The sequence below is a fragment of the Plodia interpunctella genome, chromosome 14 (genome assembly GCF_027563975.2).
Source record: "Plodia interpunctella isolate USDA-ARS_2022_Savannah chromosome 14, ilPloInte3.2, whole genome shotgun sequence".
Lineage (NCBI taxonomy): Eukaryota > Metazoa > Arthropoda > Insecta > Lepidoptera > Pyralidae > Plodia > Plodia interpunctella.
The window spans coordinates 4168759-4191004 of record NC_071307.1 but is presented as its reverse complement, the minus strand read 5'-3'; the positions used below and the strand labels follow the sequence as shown (position 1 = coordinate 4191004).

The window sequence follows — 22246 nt, the reverse complement described above, 5'->3', positions numbered from 1 at the left end:
ATAAAAAGTAAGATATTTAATTGCTGATTTAAATACATTAATATCAATGTCATAGACAAAAGATTAATTTACACATCAGTTAATTAATGGGAACCATAATAATTCTACAATACAAATACATGTCCTTATTACGTTTAGTTAATTTTGAAACGAACTTTTCCTTTGACGAATATTCGGAGGTTCTAATAAAACGACATAAAAATATGACCGTGTAGCCACTTATGAACTAAACTTGAGCTCGGCATTCCGCCGAAGGGAGGCGACCGGACAAAAGGGAGGTTATTGGGGTAGTTCGCAAACACGACCCGCCAGGGCTGGCAACATTATTAATAAGAGCTCAAATGCAGACAAAATCATCCTACTAAACATTCTCTTTTTGTTAGTATTTATTTATTTAACTGTATTTCTAAAACATGTCGAAGACAGCTTACTTAAATCAAAATATTGTAACGCCAATGCCTCATAAGTCGGAAAGAGAGACTAGGATCTTGCGAAGTGAAAATGAAAAGGTGGGCTCTGGGCCGACAAAACACTCTTTATAACAAAACACTCTGTCTATCTCTCTCTCTCTCTCTCTCATTCAGATGAGAGAGAAAAATAGACAGACACAAAAAGCAGACATAGCACAAACAAATCTTCTGATAAAAAATTGTCTACGAGTATTGCTATCACGTCGCTGCTGATCATTGGGAACAGCCACGCATGATATTGTATACATTTTAGTCAAGACCACCCAAGACATTTATATTTATGCCATCACTGCTAAAATATATGTATGCATTAGTTTTATAAGCCCGCGGCTTCGCCTGCGTGAAGTTCATAGTAAAGAAATTCACGCAGAAAAATTTCACTTAAGAAAAATGATGAAGAGTATGTTTACCAATTTTCAGCTTTTTATCTTGAAAATTTTATTAAGTCTCATACAATCTTTCACCCCCCTTTTGAAGGGGTTTAGGGTTAATTTTCAGAAAAATCGGAAATTTTCAAGTCGCTAACTTCAAAGGTGTCAGTCAATCAGTCACTCAGTAACGCAAGAGTTTTATAGATAGAAGAATATTGTCCATCATGTTCTCCCTGATTACATTCGGGTGTGTGATGCCCCGAAGTGGGCTTTAATCCCCTGATTAAAGCCCACTTTGATTGGTCTTTCTCTCTCTCTTTGTTTCGTTTGAGATTTAGGTACTCTTTCTCTCTCTTCTCCCTAAAAGAGAGACCTAAAGAGCGTACGCAAACGTAGCGTAAACCTAAAAAGAGTACCTAAATCTAAATGAAAAATAAAATAGTCCCAACCCTACCGACCACAGTTTGGCTCGCACCGGCACGTACTGTCGTGATTCGTATTCAATGCGGCGCCGCTACAACTGCCTTCGAGTTGCAGTGGTAATGCTGTCGTTGTATTTGATTTACTCGCTTTGGACAATGTTGTTGGTATGTGCTAGAAACTTCTCCCCCTCTCCCCCATCCGTGCAAAATTTGTTCTAGATTGACGATGTTAGCTCAAGATATGCCGTATGCCATAGTGAACATGTCAATTTAACCCTGATAATCTGGGTAATAAATTGTAAATTTAACTCCTAAAAAAATTCTTTGCATATTCATTTTTTTATTAACAACTTTCACACTTACTTTTTTAAACTTACTTAGGTATAGAATTTATTACTTTTATTTACATGTAGCAATAACCTTTCCTTGCTATCTAATACAACATTTATTTGGCTTCTAACAAAACTCTAAATCTTTTAAACTGCTCTACAACTAAACCCCCAAGTAAACCCAGACGTTAGCCGGAGGGAGGGCATTGTGCCCGCTATCGCCTTAAAGCACTTCGCACTCGGTAAAGTACCTCACTGTCCATTCCATTCGAGATAAGAGAACTTTAAAATGTCTCTGTAGACCTGTAATCGATCTTTTCGATTCGATTGTGTTGACAAGGGACGGCGATGCCAGAATGATATGTTAGTATTAACTCTGGAGCATTATTGGGTTTTCATGCAAGATATTTTTTACTATAGTATAAAAAACGGCTCAAAAAATGCTCAAATCCAAAATAATAGTAACAGTTTACTCTATTTAATAGCCTGTTTAGGAATAATAAAGTCAACTTTATTAATTATTGCTGAGACTATAAAAAATAAACATATTTCGAAAATTCGCCTCTGATTTTATGAACGCCTGACGTTAACCCTATATTTTAAACGCCGTTGTTTCCTATCTGTAGCTGTAAAAGCTTTATATCCCAAGTCACCTCATAGGACATCCTCAGAAGCGGAAACCACACGCGTCAATGTCTTTAGTGTCACACAATTGAAAAAGTTGACGCCATTCGAGTCACATCGCGTTAAGTTCTTTAACTGGTGAATTTAAATTGCCGGTACAAAGGGGCGACCTATTCAATTTTGAGTGAGGCGAACTCCGAACGATGGCCACTCCAGCCTCCTGGGGCTCGACGGAATTTATAGACGCAATAAAACAGCACTAGAAAGTGCTATTTAACGTCCGAATCGAGACATGTTTGTGATTCAATTCTTGGGTGTATAAAAAATTGATACATCGTTTTCTAAAGCGTAAGACAGGTTTTAAAAGATTTAAAAGTAGTTAACCAAAATGATTTTATTAATCCCAACCATCCCACATCCCAATCCCACCTAATATTATAAATCCCAATCCCAACTAATATAATAAATGCGAAAGTAAGTTTGTTTGTTTGTTTGTTACCTCTTCACGCATTATCTACTGGACCAATTGTTATGAAATTTGGTACACTAGTAGAAAATAACCTGGAATAATACAGGGTACACCCCGCATCGCAGCTAGCTTGTTATATTTAGATTTTCATCAGAATAAAATATGACAAAATACTTCGATACTCTTTGCCTGTAACTAGTCAGTTGTGTTGTGAACATGTTTTCGCTAAGTATTTCTATTTATTCGCGGTGCAAAGTTTTAATTGTTTCGATAGGTATTGCATATGAATTCAGTAAAAATCAAGCAACCGCTGAACCTCAAAAGTAGATATCTAATGTAAATCTCGCAAAGACGGGGGGAGTTTAGCGATAATTTTCCAAGAAAAACCACCCTCGCTCAAAGAGCAAACGTTTGTAAAAAAGTTAAAATTGAAATATTGCCACAAAGAAAACTCTTATTGAAAAGTGGCGACCGCCGACACTCTACAGAAGGAAAATTAGGATGTGAGCTGTCAAAACTTCAAAACCAGTCCATCAGTGGGGATGCCGCCCCCACATTACACCTCTCTCATTATTTATCACATTGTCGCCGAAATTAATGGGGCACCCTCGTCAAAAGATTTTTATTTCATAAAATAAAGTTTGGCGGTTGGCAGCTTAATCACATCTTTGTCTAAGTGCGTCTAGTCTGCGTGGTTTGTCATGTGCGTGGAGCACAAAGGATATCGAATGGTGGCCGTATTGGGTTATTACAATAATAATTATTATTTTATTTTAGGTTACAACATAACTAATTTTGATTTACTTAATGTTATTATAGAAGTTGTTTTGTAAAATCTTTTGAAACTGTGATTCAGATTTCAGCTATTTAAAACTGAATGTCATATTATGTACCTACGCATACTCTTTCAACTGTAACATAGGTTCTAATATAGGACCTATTTCAGGGACTAGTCTCTTCACAGAGCTCACAAAGCGTGTACTTACATACTTACCTAAGCTAAAAGTTAATAATATTCATACGACCGCAATCATCATTTTCCTCATCTCTAATGCAAATCCTGCAGCCTAATTGTCATTAATCATGAATCCACCAATACAAAGAATAAGAAATACATTTGAAGTTTCATCTGTTACCCAGTCTCGATAAAATAATTACCTTTTCTATAAAATATTGGCAGGGCTTCACGACGCGCCCCTCCCGCGAGCCACAACTGTCGATGTCACCTTAATTTACGACCTTCAATTATAAATTTTACATCTTCCGACCTAATAACCTCCCATCTGATTTCAGACTCTATTTCAAACAAAACTGAGTTGACAATCGTCCAATTTGATCTAGAGTGATGAAAATTAGATTCCCTCGCGATGCAAAAATAAATTCAAACTTTTACGTTTCTAAATTGAAAAGTGACGGCAAAGGACGTTATCAAAAAAAGATACCAAACTGTTGGTTTTTGTTCAAATTTAAAATGAGATAAAATGGGCAGTAATGATTGATAAGTTGTTTTATTTTAATAGGGACACTAATACAGTTTCCCGTAATTAAACAGTGCATATGATAAAGCTGATGATTATGGATATTTTAACGATGGTGTTTACGGCGTCAAACATGGTTTCCTCCTGGCCTTTGACACCAGATAGGATTTTAATTAACGATCTACACAATGCTCATTATTAAATGTACTCATGAGGTTATTTTTGTGGAATTCATGATAAGGATGACCGCAAATATTAAGAAAAAATTGGTACAGTTTGATTGTATAGAGTACAGCAGCAATCAAATTGTAGAAGCCAATTTAAAAACAAAACTGGCACAGAAACCGTTACACACCTAAGACAAAGAAAAAGAAACGCAATTTTTTATTTGTTCCCTATGGTTCAAATGTCGAACATCCACTTTTCGTATCCGGACATAACCGGTTCAGATCAATCGATGCCTCCCGCTGGCCGCTTTAATTCGCGCCTTGGCATGAACCCTTTGACACATTGAGCGTTGACAGCTCGCAGTAGGAAGCTACGCGCCCTGACGGCCCTATTATCTGACGAAACGGTGTGACTGCATCCGAATAGAAATTCTAGGTGTTTGGAATTATTATATTTACGAATACGAAAGTATTTGAAGAAATTAAAAATAGAACATCACGAAAAATGACAAGCGCCAATATGTATCAGTTACAAATCGACCACGTTCTTGATGTTATGGCAGAAGTGGGCTCTGCTAGAAGAACCTTTGCCCAGTGGGGTGATGCAAATTGCTGGAAAAGGAAATGTCTATGGATATTTTTCTCGTTTTATTGGCGAAAAAAATAAACATATCATTGAATATCACATCTATTACTTGTATCTATAGAGACGGTAAAGACCCCATGATAAATTACAGATAACGATTCGATAACAAGTTTCATTTCGTTTTACTATTCATCATAATGGTGATATACAAAAACTAACTCATAAATAACTATCGTATCTTATCATGAGTTACAATTAAAATGTAGTATCTTATATCGTGTGACACAAATTAATATTGTTTGTAATAATTCTGGTAATTAAATCACTCAGTTCAGAAGGGTCATCTCGGTTCTTTTTATCAAGCGACAGTGGCGACACGACCCAAGACCCAAAGAACTATGACCCTACGACCCAAACACCCAACATCTTCCGCCGGCTCGTTCGAAATTCGAATTCACAGAATATTTGTATTCCTTTCTTCATAGAATAAACTTAGATATCAACAGACAAATAATAATATCCAATAATTTAGTAACTTCCATATGATAACAATTTATCAGCTATTCTCTTTGATCATTGCCTACAAAAATAACCTAAACAAATTACTTACCAATGGATTACCAATCAAGTTTGCCTATTATAAAAAAATACATGAATTTATTTGTTTAAAAAAGGCAAAGCTAGACAGAAAAGAGAGATGTGTTAGAAAAGTACCTAGTGTAGTTAACAAATTAATATAAACTAAAAAATATACATGTATTGTTTTGAGATACTGTTGACTGGAAAACGGATACATTCGGCTATTTAACTGGGTAAAACATTTAATGCATAAAAGTAAACAAGTTAATTAAATGTCTTTTTAATTCGTCGTTTTAATTATACATATTTACGATATTGAATCTATTTTCTGTTCCGACTGACCTTTTCGGAATGCTTTTTGACTTCAAAATTGTGACGTCACAGGATATCAGTGTCATATCAAGATTTAGAAAAATGTATGTGATTTGACTTATTCGAAAATAGCCTATTCTAAACATCAAAGATCGCTTTGCTATCGAAATCGCACGCAGCAGCCGGCGGTGTCGGATTTCGCAGAAAAACATCATTGTCATACAAATGTATCAGTAGTTACTCACGTAATTGCCGGCCTGGGCTGTAATTTGCAAAGGCCCTTTGTGCTAAAAGTAGGGTTCCCGAACTGTGGCTATACGAGATTCTCAGCTAAGTTGGTCTAGGGTGTTGCCATTTTATTAATTTTAAACCTTGTAGATTATTTTAGGAGGTTTTTTACACCAGATATTTTAGTAATTCCCTGTTTTCCTGGTTCATGGGAAGTGGTCACCGAATACAGAGCTGTTATAATACCAACCCATCAAACCGTGATTGCTATGTTATTTTGATTGATATATTACAAGGTACTTAACGGTAAATGGCACGTACTACTACTATGATAATAATACAATAACTAAAATGAAATATTTCATTTTTAATGTCATACAAATAAAATTCCTTGCCTTTTTTCAAATAATTCCTGCATTGAAATGCAAAACAACCGAAAAGGACATGAATTTCCGCCGGCTTGATTTATAGTAGTTTGTAGCCAGCGAGACATAATGAAGTCTCCCCACTGAAGCGTCAGCCACAAGACGCATTAGCCAGATTTCATCTAATGACTGCTAACACTGAAGTGAGGATAAGCCTGGCTAAGCTGACTACAAGTCAGAAACTTATTTTATCTTTATATATATATATATATATATATATATATATATATATATATCATTAATTCTACTCGCACTTCGCAAAAAAGTTTTTTTTTTGCGATGTGTCCATCATTATTATTCCCATCAAGGAATTACTCCCATCATGATGGAAATTAGTTACCATTTTTCTGTCTATGTTTATGCCTGTGAGGGAAATGTATATATTTTCATGAATAGAATACTCAATTCAATTTGAAAACCGCTAATTCACATCACTTGAATCTATTAAACTTTCATCGCAACATTCCATCCCTTACGCCCTCGTGGAGCTCGGTAGGGGAGGCTTGATTGATGAGTCTGCCCTGATACTGGCCCAATTACAACGATTACTTAATTTGACATGATACCTTGTACAACTTCCGACGTCTCGCTTGCAAACAGTTTTCACAATCAATTGGTAGTTTTGAAGTTAATTTTTTCCGTGAATTAAGTTGTTATATCTTGGTTCACCTAATTTTAAGTTAAATAATTTAGTTAGAAGTCTATTAATGACTTCTTATATATTTGCTTTATCTGAAAAAAGCTGTCGTTCATGTAATCATATGATAATGGGTAATAGGCTGTCAATTGAAATGAACAGTCTATCTTTATCTACCATTAACAACATAGATTACCATCTTATATTTTAGCTCATTTGTGGATAGCATGCAAATAGCTGAATTCCTCTTAAATGGTAGCAATAACAGCAAAATATTTTATTACATTTGCGTATTAGATTGCATCTGGTAATGAAGCAATAAGTCAGCAGATATCGAATGCATTTGGCGGCAGTAAATCAAACCTCCCGTTCGCGTGATCCCTGAAAAATCGCTTATTTTAAAATCCAGCATTTTTCACATCTATTATGGTACGATCCGATGAGCGAGTCAGATGCTGGAGCTCAAGAATGGAGCAGGCAGATTTTTATATCGATATAATTAACTCTGATTAACAAGTTTCTTCCGCTGCTGACAGGTAACAGTGCGCGTTGTCTGAAACTATACTAACTACCTACTAAAGCTAAATGTTGTTATGTAGATTACAAAATATAAGTGAATATTAACTAAGACGTGATTTTCAGAGATTCCTACGGGAACGGATAAAACGGTGTTTTTACGAGTACACGAAGTCGCGAGTAAAATATAGTGTATTTTATACATCTTTCAATTGTTATTGTAATCGCAATTATTTTTATTGCAATTAGGCCGGGCTCCACGAAAAAATACTTGATATTAAAAATTGAAAACATGATTTTTATTTTCCTGCATAATTCCTAAAAAAAATAATTGTTATTTTTTGTGTAAAATTTGTACCAACTAAATAAAAAATAATAAGTTTAAATAACAATCCCATGATGCAATTTTTCGCGTTCCGAGTCACAGTCGCGCCTCACACACCCATATATCATGCAGGGCTCATCACGTTTTTAATAAAATCCGGCACGCGGGTTGCTTGTATCCGTTTTTCATTGTATACATATGACTAACCTAACATTCCATTTGTTATTCATGTACTCGTATTAATTTTTGTTTACAACAAAATTATGTATGTTTTTTATATCTTCTTCACCAAACGTAATTAGTATACCCCGATTAATAGTAATATTGGAAGATATTTATCACATCACATTTTATCATTATATTACTAGCGGCCTGACCCGGTTTCGCTCGGGACCACCCTAGCGTTTTGGAGTAGTATATGGCAAGGCAACTAACATAGTAACATGAAATTTTTATTCATATAAAAATGTTCTACTATTTTTAGTTTGATGGGTTAACATCAAAGTTAAAGGTATTGTCGTGAAAAACAACTATGAAAAAAAATCAGAATAATTCACACACATTTTCTGCGGCATGAAATCCTATAACCAAATGGCAAACACAAAAGTAAAACTCCTCTTATTATTATTTAACGCATATACCAATTTAGATTCCTTCATCTGCCGCCAAATTATAGTAATTATAAACCATGGGAGCACTCTAAACCTCTCAGATTCATGTCCAAATATACGTTAGGGGCCGTTATGGCCCACAGTCAAAGGAATTATATCGACCAACCTGGACCCCATATCTATTCTTTATTGCCCCTACCTTAAGATAAGCCATATAAGATTATAACCCTTATTGCAAACGAACAAGGTTTGATTTCGAGCAAAGCGGTTTGAAAGTAAAGTGTCTACCAAAGAAATCGTCAATAAACAAAAGTTTAAGTTAAATTAATGCTCCACATCTTAGTTCTATGAACAGGGTGTTTCAATTTGTAAAATAACGTAAAATATGAGATAGTATCATGACATTGCTTGAAATAAATCCGTATGAATTTAGTCAGTATTAATTGTATAAAAAATACTTACAGAGATATGATTCCGATCACATCAACATTTCAATTGATCGACCCGATTACACAGTGGAAAAAATCCACAACTTTGGGATTAAAGTGTTAAATATTAAAATTACATATTAATCCATTCAAATTACGAATTCAAATAAAATTTCACTGAAACCAACAAAAGGAGAGCACCATGTATTTGCCCGGGAAGAACAAAACGAAACTCACTTGATAAAGCCCTTGAAATAATAAAAGCATCCGCACACAGAAGTCAGTCAAGAATCGAACCCACGTACTCGATTGTTTGCAACCCCAGACCGTTAGGACAAAAGATGGCCTGATAAAATCATTCTGAATATAATACGACTCATTTGTACAGATTCTTTGGTTTCATCGAGACTAATGTAATGCTGCAAATTATAATGCTTGTTTATTTGAACACTTGATTGGTTAATATAAGAGAGTTAAACAGAAATATCCAGAAAATCTATAATTGTAGTAGGAAAAATACTCCGATTTAGCAATCTTTTCAAAAAACTCGATGCCGGTTTTAATATTTTTAACATGTTTCCTAATTATATCAATTCTATATTTTAATAATACTTATTTTGGTGTTGCTTTCTCATCTAAAGAACTCAAGTCATACCACTGTTATGTTGCTAACAAAATTTAATAGTTGATACCACTGCAGATTTCCTTGCATTTTTTCGTTAAAAAAACGGAGCAAGCTGGGTATAAATTTAACCCCTTTTTTCAACATTTTCAAATTCCCGTATCATGCACCGTTGCATCCTACATTGTAAAAAATCTCATTTCGCAATCAAAATATGACACAGGGGGGTCACGCCACGGCATTACCCTTTCGTTTAGCATTTTTTCTGCAATTTCATTTTTTTTCTTCCAATTTTTTTTCTCTGTGCTTTGTGTGAAATTTCGCACGGTCGCTTGTGATAACCGGGGTGTCATGGACATTTGAATGTGTTACTAATTTTGGTTTCCGAAACCCTTTGATGCTGACAATACTATTATTACAACTATCTCGGGTATGTCTTTATCTTGTACCTGTCCTGAGATCTCAAAGGGGTTGATCCTTCGCTGACCTTTTGACACAGTTAGGGTTATTTTTTGCGAAATGTCAGAATCTGCGGAAAGATGGTCCTAATCAGGGTCGATTGTTAAATCTTATCTCTTTGAACGTGAATTATTACATTTCTATTTTTATTAGTACCACATTTTTTTTTAAAGATTATAGTAATAGATAAAATAAATTACTCCTATTTCAAGTAGAATTGATGGATGTTTTACCTAAAAATATTTTTAATTTGTATATTGTATTTCCAAGCTTTGTCTAAGGACCGTCTATCTCAACAAAATTTATAAAATATTCCGTTATATGATATCGGAAATATTTGGAGCGTCTGGTGGTGGTGCAGGGCAGCATGGATGGATTCAGATCTCGGGGGAAGTTCCTGAGCGCCGACCAGATACAAGTCCTCAACAACGCATCTCTAAATGAAAACGCCCTCCAAGAATCTGTTCGAAACAAATTAAGAGCACAGCTACAGTGCTACGCGTCTCCAAACAACATACCTGACCACGACTGCATCAAGAGAATACGAAGCAGACAATGGAAATACATTTATCTTTAATTGCCAACATTAATGTTAAACTAACTCTACTACTAATCGCTGGAAGTACTAACCAAATTTTAAAACATTGTATTGACACTTCTAGTAGTTCCAACTTCAGTATCACATAAATTTTTTGAAGTAATAGTGATCCATACAAACATATTCCATAGATTATTATTAGTTAATCCATACAAATGATACAAACCAACATGCACTACGTCGTTGATTCAAGTACATCACAGAAACACGGACATTACGAACCAAATTCTACGGACACCCACTGAGATCCATAGGTGTTCTGCTTTATAAACTTGTCGTCAAGCTATAAATAGCTTACGAAATTGAATTATAAAGACAATAAATATAGGACTGAAAATTGTTTGACAAAAACTTATAAAGGCATAGCCACAGGGCGTATCTGTTTTGTCAAGGTAGTGATGTGAATAATTTCTCTGAATCCTTTCAGCGATTATCATTTGAATGACAATAAAAGTCATGTTATGAGGGGATAGGACAATGGACCCGAAATAATAACATACATAGCTCAGCAAACATTTATAAGAAACATCTTAATAAGTCAACCACTAGAGCGGAGCTTTTTTATTGTGATGCAGTTTATTCTGTTAGTACGATATACATAATGTAGTGCTAAAATACGCGTTCAAAATAATTAAACTTATAAAGACAAAGTTGATATATGGCGACTCGTTCAAATACTCATTAAATATAAATAAATATATTATGACAAATCACACAGATTGAGCTAGCCCCAAAGTAAGTTCGAGACTTGTGTTATGGGATACTAACTCAACGATACTAATATTTTATAACAAATACATATATAGATAAACATCCAAGACCCGGGCCAATCAGAAAAAGATCATTTTCCATCATGACCCGACCGGGGATCGAACCCGGGACCTCTCGGTTCAGCGGCAAGAACTTTACCACTGCGCCACCGAGGTCGTCACTCATTCACTAATGTTAAGAATAATAACTATCATTAATTATAATCTGCGGTCCAGGTCATACCTGGTGTACAGCATCCTGTACATAGCATCGCGATCCAGGCAATGCCGCCGGTATATTGGATAACAATACATTGATGAATATTATAATTTTATTCGTATTTGAGACAATAAATATGATTTCCATAATTAAAATATTTTTTTTAAACCTACAGTGAAAGCACGAATTATGAAAGTTGACTCAATTACCTCGCTGTACACAATATCTGTGCGAACTGTAGAGAGATTTCTCTCTATATATTGCATATTGTAAAGTTAAAAACCGTTTGACACATGATTAAATTAAATCTGCCAACAATAGAGTAAATACATACAGGTATAGACATAACTTTTGTGTCCTTACTTTTATTATATTCAACTAATGTTAAAGATGCAAGCGATGGTTATAAAATTAAATAAATCTGAAACTTAACTGCAATATGGCAAAACGTCAAATAAAAAAAGCACCTACGACACGCTACGACCCGCCTACGCGCTACGCCGTAGACACAGATCGATTTGCGGCTACAAGTGACAAAGTTTTTCAAGATGGCGCCGTGGGCCGGAGGGGGGGAGGGATGCTCATATTTTTTACTGTCGGTCGGGGTGAGCACTGAAGCCGATCGGTACAACGCTCTCCACTTTCTGCCCTAAAAGGTTCTCATCTAAAGACGCTGGATACATATGACTATGAACATGTTATGTTCGTGTGTCGGTTGCATTGACTTGCGTTTTACACTTTGCACTTTGTAGGGGAGAAAATAATTTTGAAATTACTTAATAGTAAAAATTAAACTATCCTAGTGCTTTAATACTTTTTACTCTTTCTTTTCTTTCTTTTCGTGTGTGTTAGCAATCTAACTTTTTACTCAAAAAGACGCTTAATTTCTAATTAGAAATTTTCCCTTAATCTAATTATCCCTTACGAGGTAGACACCAAGAGTTGCGAAACTCAAAGGCCATGCTTAACTGTATGAAAAATAAGAGTTCCTAATAATAAATTGAGTAACTAAAAGCCGTTATTCTTTATCAGCCAAGGTCGACGTGACTATATGATAAGACCTGATATTATATCGATAATATGGTAAGAAAATATAACTCAATATATTTATCTGCTATATAATATTAATGATTTATCCGTTCTGAATTTATGAGATAAAGAGTGAGGTGAATATAAGAAATAATTTACTATCGACTTTAGAAATAATACGTATTCATTCAGTCAGATCAAAATAAAGTTGTTTTCTTACGTATATGCGTTTTATGTATACTAGGTATGTATACATAAAACGCATATACGTGCTTACATGACATAATATTTATATTATATAATAGTTTCAGTTGTGTTTTGTCTCTAGCTATGTTAATTGATGATTTACTAGCACTAATTATGGATCACGTAATGCCTGTTAGGACATTTTATTATATATATTCTGTTTTAATTAACAGCAAGTCTAACGTTAAAGATATATAAAGAACAAGATAAACGGACAGAGAAGCCAACCGCAAACGTCCTGTAGCTATTTACTAGGACGGTCTACTTTCAAACGGTAGTACGTGAAATTTTCAAAGAATATATTTAAATTAGATAAAAAAAGGATTTATTTGATCGCAAGGATTGTATCTGTCTGCTATTATAGAAATGCAGAATATTTTTGCTAATTCTGATGTTGTCTAATTATTTTTGCATTGTATATAGGTATTAATTAATATCGTAAACGAATGTATTCCTATTAATACAAAAAAAATAGTTAACATTAGTCAGAAGCTCTTGTTAAATCATTCAGTTAAGCATCTAGACTACTACTACCACCTACACTCAATGTATGTAAAATATAAATTATTCGAAGTATTATAAAATACTAAAAAGAAGGAACCCCAAAGTAAAAGTCTTAAATGCATAATACATTTATCTGCTGCCATCGACTATAAATTTAAATAAATAAATTTACTAATACTAAATGTGTTTACTAATACTAAATGTTGTAATAAAAATTTTGTGTGACAATTGTCAATAATTTTATTGGAAATACAACTTTTATTTTATTTATTCATTAAAATTTTGACATTTTTAATAATGATGTAAATTCGTCCTCCTAATTATATTTAATATATGTATAAGACCTATATGTGTTAATTGACGTCCTTGGAGAAAAGGCTGCGGTGAAGTTTGTTGCGCCGCTTCTTCTTCACCTGCGCTTTGGAAGCCGGCAGTAGACTTAGTTTAAGTAATATTTTTGACGTCAATAAGTGATGTATATCATCCTAAATTGAATAAAGAATTTTGAATTTGAATTTGAAATAAATTTACTGCAGTTCTGTGGATCAGAATGATCATTTGCCCCTTTCTGGATGTTATACCTGGTTACAAGCAATGTACACAATCCGGGAGTAGCTTGAAATTAATTTCATATAGCCCGGGGCGGCGGGGCGGTGCGGGGTGAGGGGGTGGAGACACGTGCGGCGGCGGATAATCATGTGTATCCACAGCCTTAGGCCGACGCTAATCAAATCATGCATTAGTTATTACACTGCAATTTAGGTATGTCTATGCAATTCGTGATTTTAGAAGGAATCCTCTCTTTCGTCCTTACGTGTCCTGAGCTCATTTGCGGCTGTGATACCCCGAATGCAAAAACCGTGGAAAAAATATAACTCTCGAGTACACTATAAGATTCGCCTGTGATTTTATGACCAGCCGTCTGACTGACGTTAACACCCTTTAGAAAGGCTGTGTGGTAATACTAATGTCAATGTCATGTAAAACTGTCTAGTCTTTGGAAGATTTCACGCAAGTTTAAGCCCAGTCTGTGCCCGGGCGTAAACCCATCTCTGTTAGAACCCATCCAACAATTCACCGCTTCGGCGCGCAACAAAGGGGGGGTTAAAACAAAAAAAAAATGAACAAAGGGAAAACAATAGCCGTAATGTGCTAGTTCCCATTATGTCATGGGAAGAACTGACGACGTTTAATTCGAGAGGATTTTGACCGTTTCAGTCCTTTTTCGTTATTATATTTGGGTGCTAAAGATTTGACGATAATTGTCACTTATTTTATGAAATTCGACCAACGATCAAGCGGGTCTCGTGATGGTAAGACGTCACCGATGCTCTGAGGTCTGATGCGATGAGGTTGCCGACACCGATCAATCGTACATTATATTCTGTTTTGTTTTTTATACATTTCATGGAATAAATATTCTAGTATCGGGCCCGGTTGACCCTAATCACAATATGTAATGTTTAGCTCACTAATCTACACTCTAGCGAAAATTTCGATATAAAAATATCTTTATGTTGATATAGATAATAATATCCTGTATCAAACTTCAAAATGTACTGAATGGTAGGGACGTGATAGAATGGCAAAAGGGCAAGAATCATCAATATTTATTATATAGTATTCGTGAGGCCACTAGAAGCGGTCGTGGTAGTCTAAAGTACGAGGTAGGTCTCGTTATGTTGTTTATTATATCTCTAAGATAAACGATTCGCTATCACAGCTGATACTCGTTAGTTCCAATCAGGTTTAATCAGAATCAACCACTTATACTTCATAAAATATTTGTAATAATATGTACCTGTTTGTTCTTCTAATAAAATAATAATAATATTCTCATAAAAAGTTGTCTTTTTTTTAATGGGAAGACTGAGCAATGACAGTCCCAAAGTAAGTTTGAGACCTGATACTAAACAAACAAGATAAGGCTGACAAATGTCATTTTTCGTCTTGACCTGGGAATCGAACTTGGGACCTGCAGCATTCTGTCGTGCGACAGATATTGTCATGTTATGTGCAAGCCGCTATAAATTATACGTAAACCGTTTTTTTTAAATACACGACGTTAGTATATAATATAATTACGGAACATCACATAACAAAAATTTTCCGCTCTCGTGAGTCCGCGCGAGGGTTGTCAAACCTCCCCTCGAATTGATAAAATAGCTCGACGCACAAATACCAAAACGATAGAAAACCCCATAAAAGGCTGAAGGCACTCGACGACTCTCAGCCTAAACGCTTTAACTATGTCCCAACCCCATACTTCAGGATTGCTCACTCCACTTGTCTCCAAAAATGCGTGAAAATCCCACACGAATTTACGCCTAACGACCAGGGAGGAAGATCTGATATGGGGTGCGGTTGTCGAGATAATGATGGCACTTGAGCCGATGGGCTGGTATTGCTTCTAATTGGTGGTGGTCCTCATGCAAAACTGTTGCACGCACCAACCCTATGTATATGGCATCAAGGGCAATGGGGGACATAAAGTAGGTACAAAAGCTGCAAACTAATTTATAAACCAAACAAATTAATCTCAAGGACTCTAATAACTTATCATTGACAATCGAATTATTAGGCATTTTACATAAATTAACATAGAAAATATACGTTATGTACACCATAAATCGCTTCGAATGAATCTGTTCACACAATTATCATCGAACTTCACTTGTTAAGTTCGTTTGATTTTTAAAAACTAATGTTTTTTATAAGAAATAATCACTGATTAATGATTAAACTAGGAGTGAAAATCCCTACAGACGCACGAGGGATTTTTTAAGGTTTCCATTTTTCCTTTTGAAATCCGGAACCGGATTCGAAATCATCATAGAGATGACCATCCAGAGTAGACACGCTAAACATGAAAATTAATTGTAAAGGCTAGACAAAGATACTTTATTCTTCTTATTTCTTAAGTCCGAGTAAGGCTACCGCCTGATTGGCACCCGCGACGAATCATCAAAGAAACGTCATGCGACAATGGACAGGCTATCGTGTAGTGTTAGTGTGGATTTGCGATTTTCTACCTACCTCGAGTGGCCTGATCTCTAGACTATATAATTCACTATATTGCAGATATTGCACATACAGTATACACATGAAAGCTAATTTATAAAAGGCGGCTTTATGACTGTCAGCAGTCGAGACTATACCGAACTTAATGTGTTACTACTACACACGCATGGATTAAATAATTGGTTACATACTGTAGTTTATATAAAACAAGTGAGACTGGTGCCTAAACTAAGCAAGCCTATATTTCAGTATACAATACGCTAGGGTAAAAACACAAGAAGCTAACAGACCCTTCATAATGGTAGTTATAGGCGCGCAATCCAGTGTGTTAGGTCGTTTATCGACGATCGTGACTCTGCGCGCATTCCATGGGCCACGACCCGCGTCTTTACGATCGCCTTTAATGACAGCCACCACTGTAATGACACGACCAGGAAGAGATTCGATCCAGACTGAGGTAGAAATGGCGGACGCTTGGCAGATTCTTGGCGCAAATTGCTTGAAGCTGTCCATTTTTTATTCTTATTATAATAGGTAGTACTAGTGACAGATTTTATTCCAGTCGCCTTAAGGTATCTAACATAACTTTTTAGAATCATCTACGACATACATGCATAGTGCTGTCTTCTATATGTTTTTTTTTACAATTTTTCATATAACTGTACAACTAAACCAACAAGTTCTATGATCACCATTACAAAACCCTTTTGTTTGATAACCAACTCGATTATATTGGTCAAATTAAATTTTTCAACTTGAAATAAATCTTAAATAATAGATCATATTGATTAATGAAATCATAGCTTATATCATAAGTAATATAAAAACGTCATAATTATCTGATAATAAATGAAATATTTAAAAAAATATTGAAACACTCTCTGTCTCTCACTTTTTCCAGTTTCTCCCTAAGCCATTGAATGGTGAAGCCCATACGTTTTCTTACTTTTTCTTTAATAAAGATATTTATACATATACATACATACCTAAATACATACAAACATGAACACCTGAAACACTCTTTTTTGTGTAACCGGCAAAAAAGTAAATAATCTTATCGATCAGGAAATAGAAACGGAGTCGTGCCTCGTATCGTGTGATGCTTTAGATAAGGTTACTATGTCATATCTTTTTGTATTTTATGTGTGACATGTTGGAGTCAAAAAGATTTTTAATTATACTTTAATGAGGAAAACAAAATATTAAATGACATAAATAAAGTTGATCAAGTAAAGCGATTTGATTATCGTGTTTGTGTTTCATTATGTGAATGCATGTATACATTTTATTTTATATACAGGCAACTACCCTATATATTTCAAAGAGTGATGAATGTAGGGATGAGAGAGAGGTTTATTAGAATCATAACATATTAAAATCCATTGTGTTGTCGTATATTAAGAAGTAATCATTTATTAAAGAGCTAAATGCTGAATTTCATTTTTCAATATCTCTATCATTACCTAAATATAGCCTTAAATTATTAAGGGACCATTAGGACTAATGTCCTAGGTGAGTGGTAGGATATTGCGATGTTTGAGTATAGCGACAAGATAGGCCAAAATTACTACACATTAATACATTCATAAATGTTATTGAAATAAGTGCCGCGTCGCGCAGACTTACCGCGTTTATCGCTAACTTAGAACGGCGGGTAACGGGCGCTATCTATAGTTATATGTCAATGATATCTATATGTTCATTTCGTGATAAACAAATACTATATCATAATCGACTGATATAGACATTTGCCACAATAATCGTTCACGTCACATTCCAACTGGATTATTCACTGATAGAATTGCGCAGTTGTTAATTTTATGGCGGAAATATAAATGCCAGTTGTTTGTATACTTGCATGCCAGTTACCGGCACATGTCACCATACGTACACAACACATGCAAGTACCTGACGTGTCAATGTCAAAGTTTTGACAATTAGTTACCGGCATACTTGCCCATTTTATTTACATGTGTACGCTCCGCCCTTGACTACAATATATAAGAAATTATACGAAGAAAAGATGGAAGAAAAGTATCAACAGAATACGTACCTATCGGTCTGCCAAAACCGATTTAAACAGTTCTGTCTACGGCATTTTTTTTGTAATCAAAATATATAAAGTAAATTGATAAGATAATCCCTAATCAATTTATTAGCAATACTTGATTACCTATCTAAACATTTATGAACTGTTTAAGTGCTTATGTACTAAATAATCGATAAGGTTGCATATAAAAAACAGGTAAAAAGCGAGTCGGACTAACGCAATGAAGGTTCCGTGAAAGACGCTTTTAATTAGTATGTCCAAACGGTTTACATATTTACAGTTTTCAAAGATTTTTCCTTTAACTGCAATATCAGACATATATTATCTTACTTTTGCTTTCTTATGGCCTAGGTTTTGATTCCCTTGTGACATTTCTCAGACCTTTTGATCGGGTTGACTTACATGTTAAATTTTTTCACAGATAAAGCACACATTTCATTAAAATTTAAACTTATCAGGCAGTAAAGTTGATGTCACTTTTCTTTGTCAATAACCATTTCAATTATACTTAATTGACGTTTAACGAAAGTGAACATTAATTATCATGTTTATATTTATGAAGTGAATGTTTAATTTACTTTTTATCCCGGTGAATCAAATCAAAGTATTTTTCACCTTTTACAAATATTTCTTATATTTATAATTATATAAAATAACATAAATATAATGTTAGTTAAAAACTTAATTTAAGTTTATCTTCTACTGTGAGTTATATTGTTTTTATTGTTGTGAAAAATAGAATTCAAAACAACAGTATCTTGTTACGCTGATGTCTGTACCGTACAGGCAACTATATATATACTTATCTATGTTTAACGAATTATTGGTAGAACATGATGTAATTTACTACTAACTCACCGTTTTCGAAAAATACGTCAGTAATCCTCAGTCGCACTCCACTACGTACACTCTCTTACTCGATAATGGTGATCTATATATGTCAATACATATTTCGAATAACAAGAACGACCTTCTCCGAAGACTGGCGTACTCATCACTGCCAAATATCTTTTCTATATTTACTATCTAACAGATAAAATTGTAGATTAGAAATCATTGGGCCGGATAAGTGGAAAGTTTGAATGTCACAACAATATCGTCATTGGGATATCAATGGATCAGCAGATGGGTCTAAGCCAATAGATACACTAGCTATATTATATACGATAGATTGTTTTAAAGATATGTCGTGCTGAACATAAACCTCTCCACGTTTTATTTACATTTAAGAACTCCCCGTTTGGAAGTTGCTTACTGCTCATCTGTTAGAAAAGAGCTGACGATTTACCAACTTCTTTCAAAATTGGTTCAGTCGTTTGGCTGCTACGATGCCGGAGATAGATATACAGATACACGACATGTTATCTTGAAAAATATGATATTACCTGCATTATCATTAGTTGCAATTGCATTTGGGTCTTCTTCTGTGCCTGAAAAAATAAAAAAACATTTATTATTTTTATTTTCGTCAGTTTATATTTTCAATATGGATGGATTTATTGGTAGCAATACAATATACTATGCATTACGATTCATCTAATCACTTGAAATCGAACAGCAGCGTTGACAGAGGTCCCGATTTTTGAGTCCAGAATTTACTGTCCCGCTTTTCTTGATGTGCAGACAGAAGCAAAAACAAAACGACATCGGCATACTTTTGCACAAAAATTAACTACCTATAAAATAAGTAGTTAATTTTTTAAATAAAATTTAGAAATTGTGTTTTTATTAAAACTGTAAAAAACTGTTTAACTATATTCATTTGCGTTTTATTTTTCTATTTGTCCCGTCTTTGACGAAATAATCTCGCTTTTTTACTCATTTGGTTTCAAAATCCCGCTTAGTTAAAAAAAACTGGCAATGCTGTTGAACAGATGAACCTGTACTATTACTTATTGGGTACTAACTACTTCTTAGTGGTAATTTTGTTAATACCACTCATAAATATGGTGATTCAATATTGCAATCTACGATTACGCCATGTCTTATCTGAACATTACCCGAACAATTCACGAATTGAAATGATTAAATCTACTTACACCTTTAGGTTGTTTCTAACTAAGTGAAAGAAATTTGAATCTTCAAACATTCAGATATTTTTATATCGTATTATGATAAAGACTTTGTGGCGGCCGGTTTGTGTTACTAGTTGCGTAACGACACATGCCGGCAACTTGCACACTTGCATGCCAGTTACAAAACTTGTGAGCATTATGCCTGCTACACACTATAGCCGAACTCGGACAGATAAGTGTCGATAAGTACTTTTATTTACGCTATGAAAAATCACCAATGTATGCTGAATCCGCTAAATTCGGCGAACTGTTCCGAGACAGTGTGGAGACGGCATTAGATGTCGTACAAGTATGAGTTCATGCGACTATATGAGGATGGGCAACAATGCTGTCCCAAAGAGTTGACTTCACATAGGTCGTAGAATCACAACTGAATATTTATGCCTTATTTTTTTTAAAGCTCGAGTTTCAGGTTTTACAGCCCACAATATAAAGAAGAACCAGATTCAAAAAGTAATCCCCAAACTAAAGGGTTAATTTCCAAAGCCTCCATTCGAGACAGACAAACGGACACAAAGAGCCTAATCATATCTAAATTGCGTTCATCTGACCCTCGTAATCAAAACATCTTGAGACACAACGGTACACGAACACCTTTACATCTTCCGCCCACCTTCGGGCACGCGACAGGGACAAAGGGCGAATGCACTCCACAGCCATCATTACGGGAACTAAAGAAAAAGAAGTCACAGCTGCTTTCCTACTTCCTCTTCATACAAAAGTAATTCAAGATGGCCGCATTGTCTGACAGTTTATTTTAGGGCATTCATTATGGTACTCAATTTGGCGCGTGTTATCTTTGTTGTGTGTGAGGATGTGGACGCGTGCCGTATGCCTATTATGTTATGATAGAGGGCCTTTATAATAATATTAAGTTGCTATGCCGAACGTTAAAGTAGAAATATCAATATTTTAAACAAGGTATTTTAATCTTATAAAAAGTAGCTTTTGCCCGCGGCTTCCCCCGCGTTCCGCCCAATTTTCCGCTGATTTGTCTTTCTCCGTACTCTTACGTAGCACAAGTACATGCAAAATTTCGAGTAGATTACTTGAGTAGACAAAGTGTAAGAGGTAACAAATAAACAAACAAATGTACTTTCACATTATTACAATATTAGTATTAAATACCTATAGAAAATTTATATTATAAATCAACGCGAATTTTGTCATTTAACTACAGCGTGACATGGATTTTCCAATGTGATCAGGAAGTCCTTCCTATCTATTTTAAATGTGATATGATAAAATTTAAACGATTTTGTTCCGATAGGCGATAAATATAGCAAACGTAATTGTATGGAAGTTATCTGTAATGTACACGGAGCTATACCTATATGATTACTTCCATATTTCCATGATTTTCATGTTAATAAATTTCATAGAAATAGAGATTATAATATAATAAAGTAATATAATTTCCGATTTTCGCCCTCAAATAATTTTTAACTAAAAGTTACTCCAAAACAGATCGCATTACAAATCTTTTCCTTGTACTCAAATAATAACCCTCAAAAGTTGATATCGAAAAATCGTGTTTATTAAAAACCAGTTTCAAGATGGCGATTGCAAGACGCCATCTGTCGGGGGCGGTGCGCGGCTTCTTCCGCTGCATTGTGCGCGCACCGGTTTGTGGCTGCGCACGCGCCGATCTGCAACTTGAGTTGCTTTGGGGTTTATTATTATTCATGTTTAACTA

The 22246-nt window shown here is 34.8% G+C and overlaps 1 protein-coding gene across 5 annotated transcripts in view; it reads right to left on the bottom strand.

The window, feature by feature from the left end:
- Positions 1-22246, bottom strand: part of LOC128675475 (histone-lysine N-methyltransferase PRDM16-like) — a 104713-nt gene that overhangs the window by 43364 nt on the left and 39103 nt on the right. For 3 of the 5 annotated variants that reach the window (XM_053754903.2, XM_053754908.2, XM_053754904.2), the window contains exon 2: positions 19861-19905. In XM_053754903.2, coding sequence (XP_053610878.1) covers positions 19861-19905 — 45 coding nt within the window. Of the gene's footprint in view, positions 1-19333; positions 19461-19860; positions 19906-22246 lie in introns of those variants that run through there. The other 2 variants (XM_053754909.2, XM_053754910.2) reach the window with 1 other exon arrangement.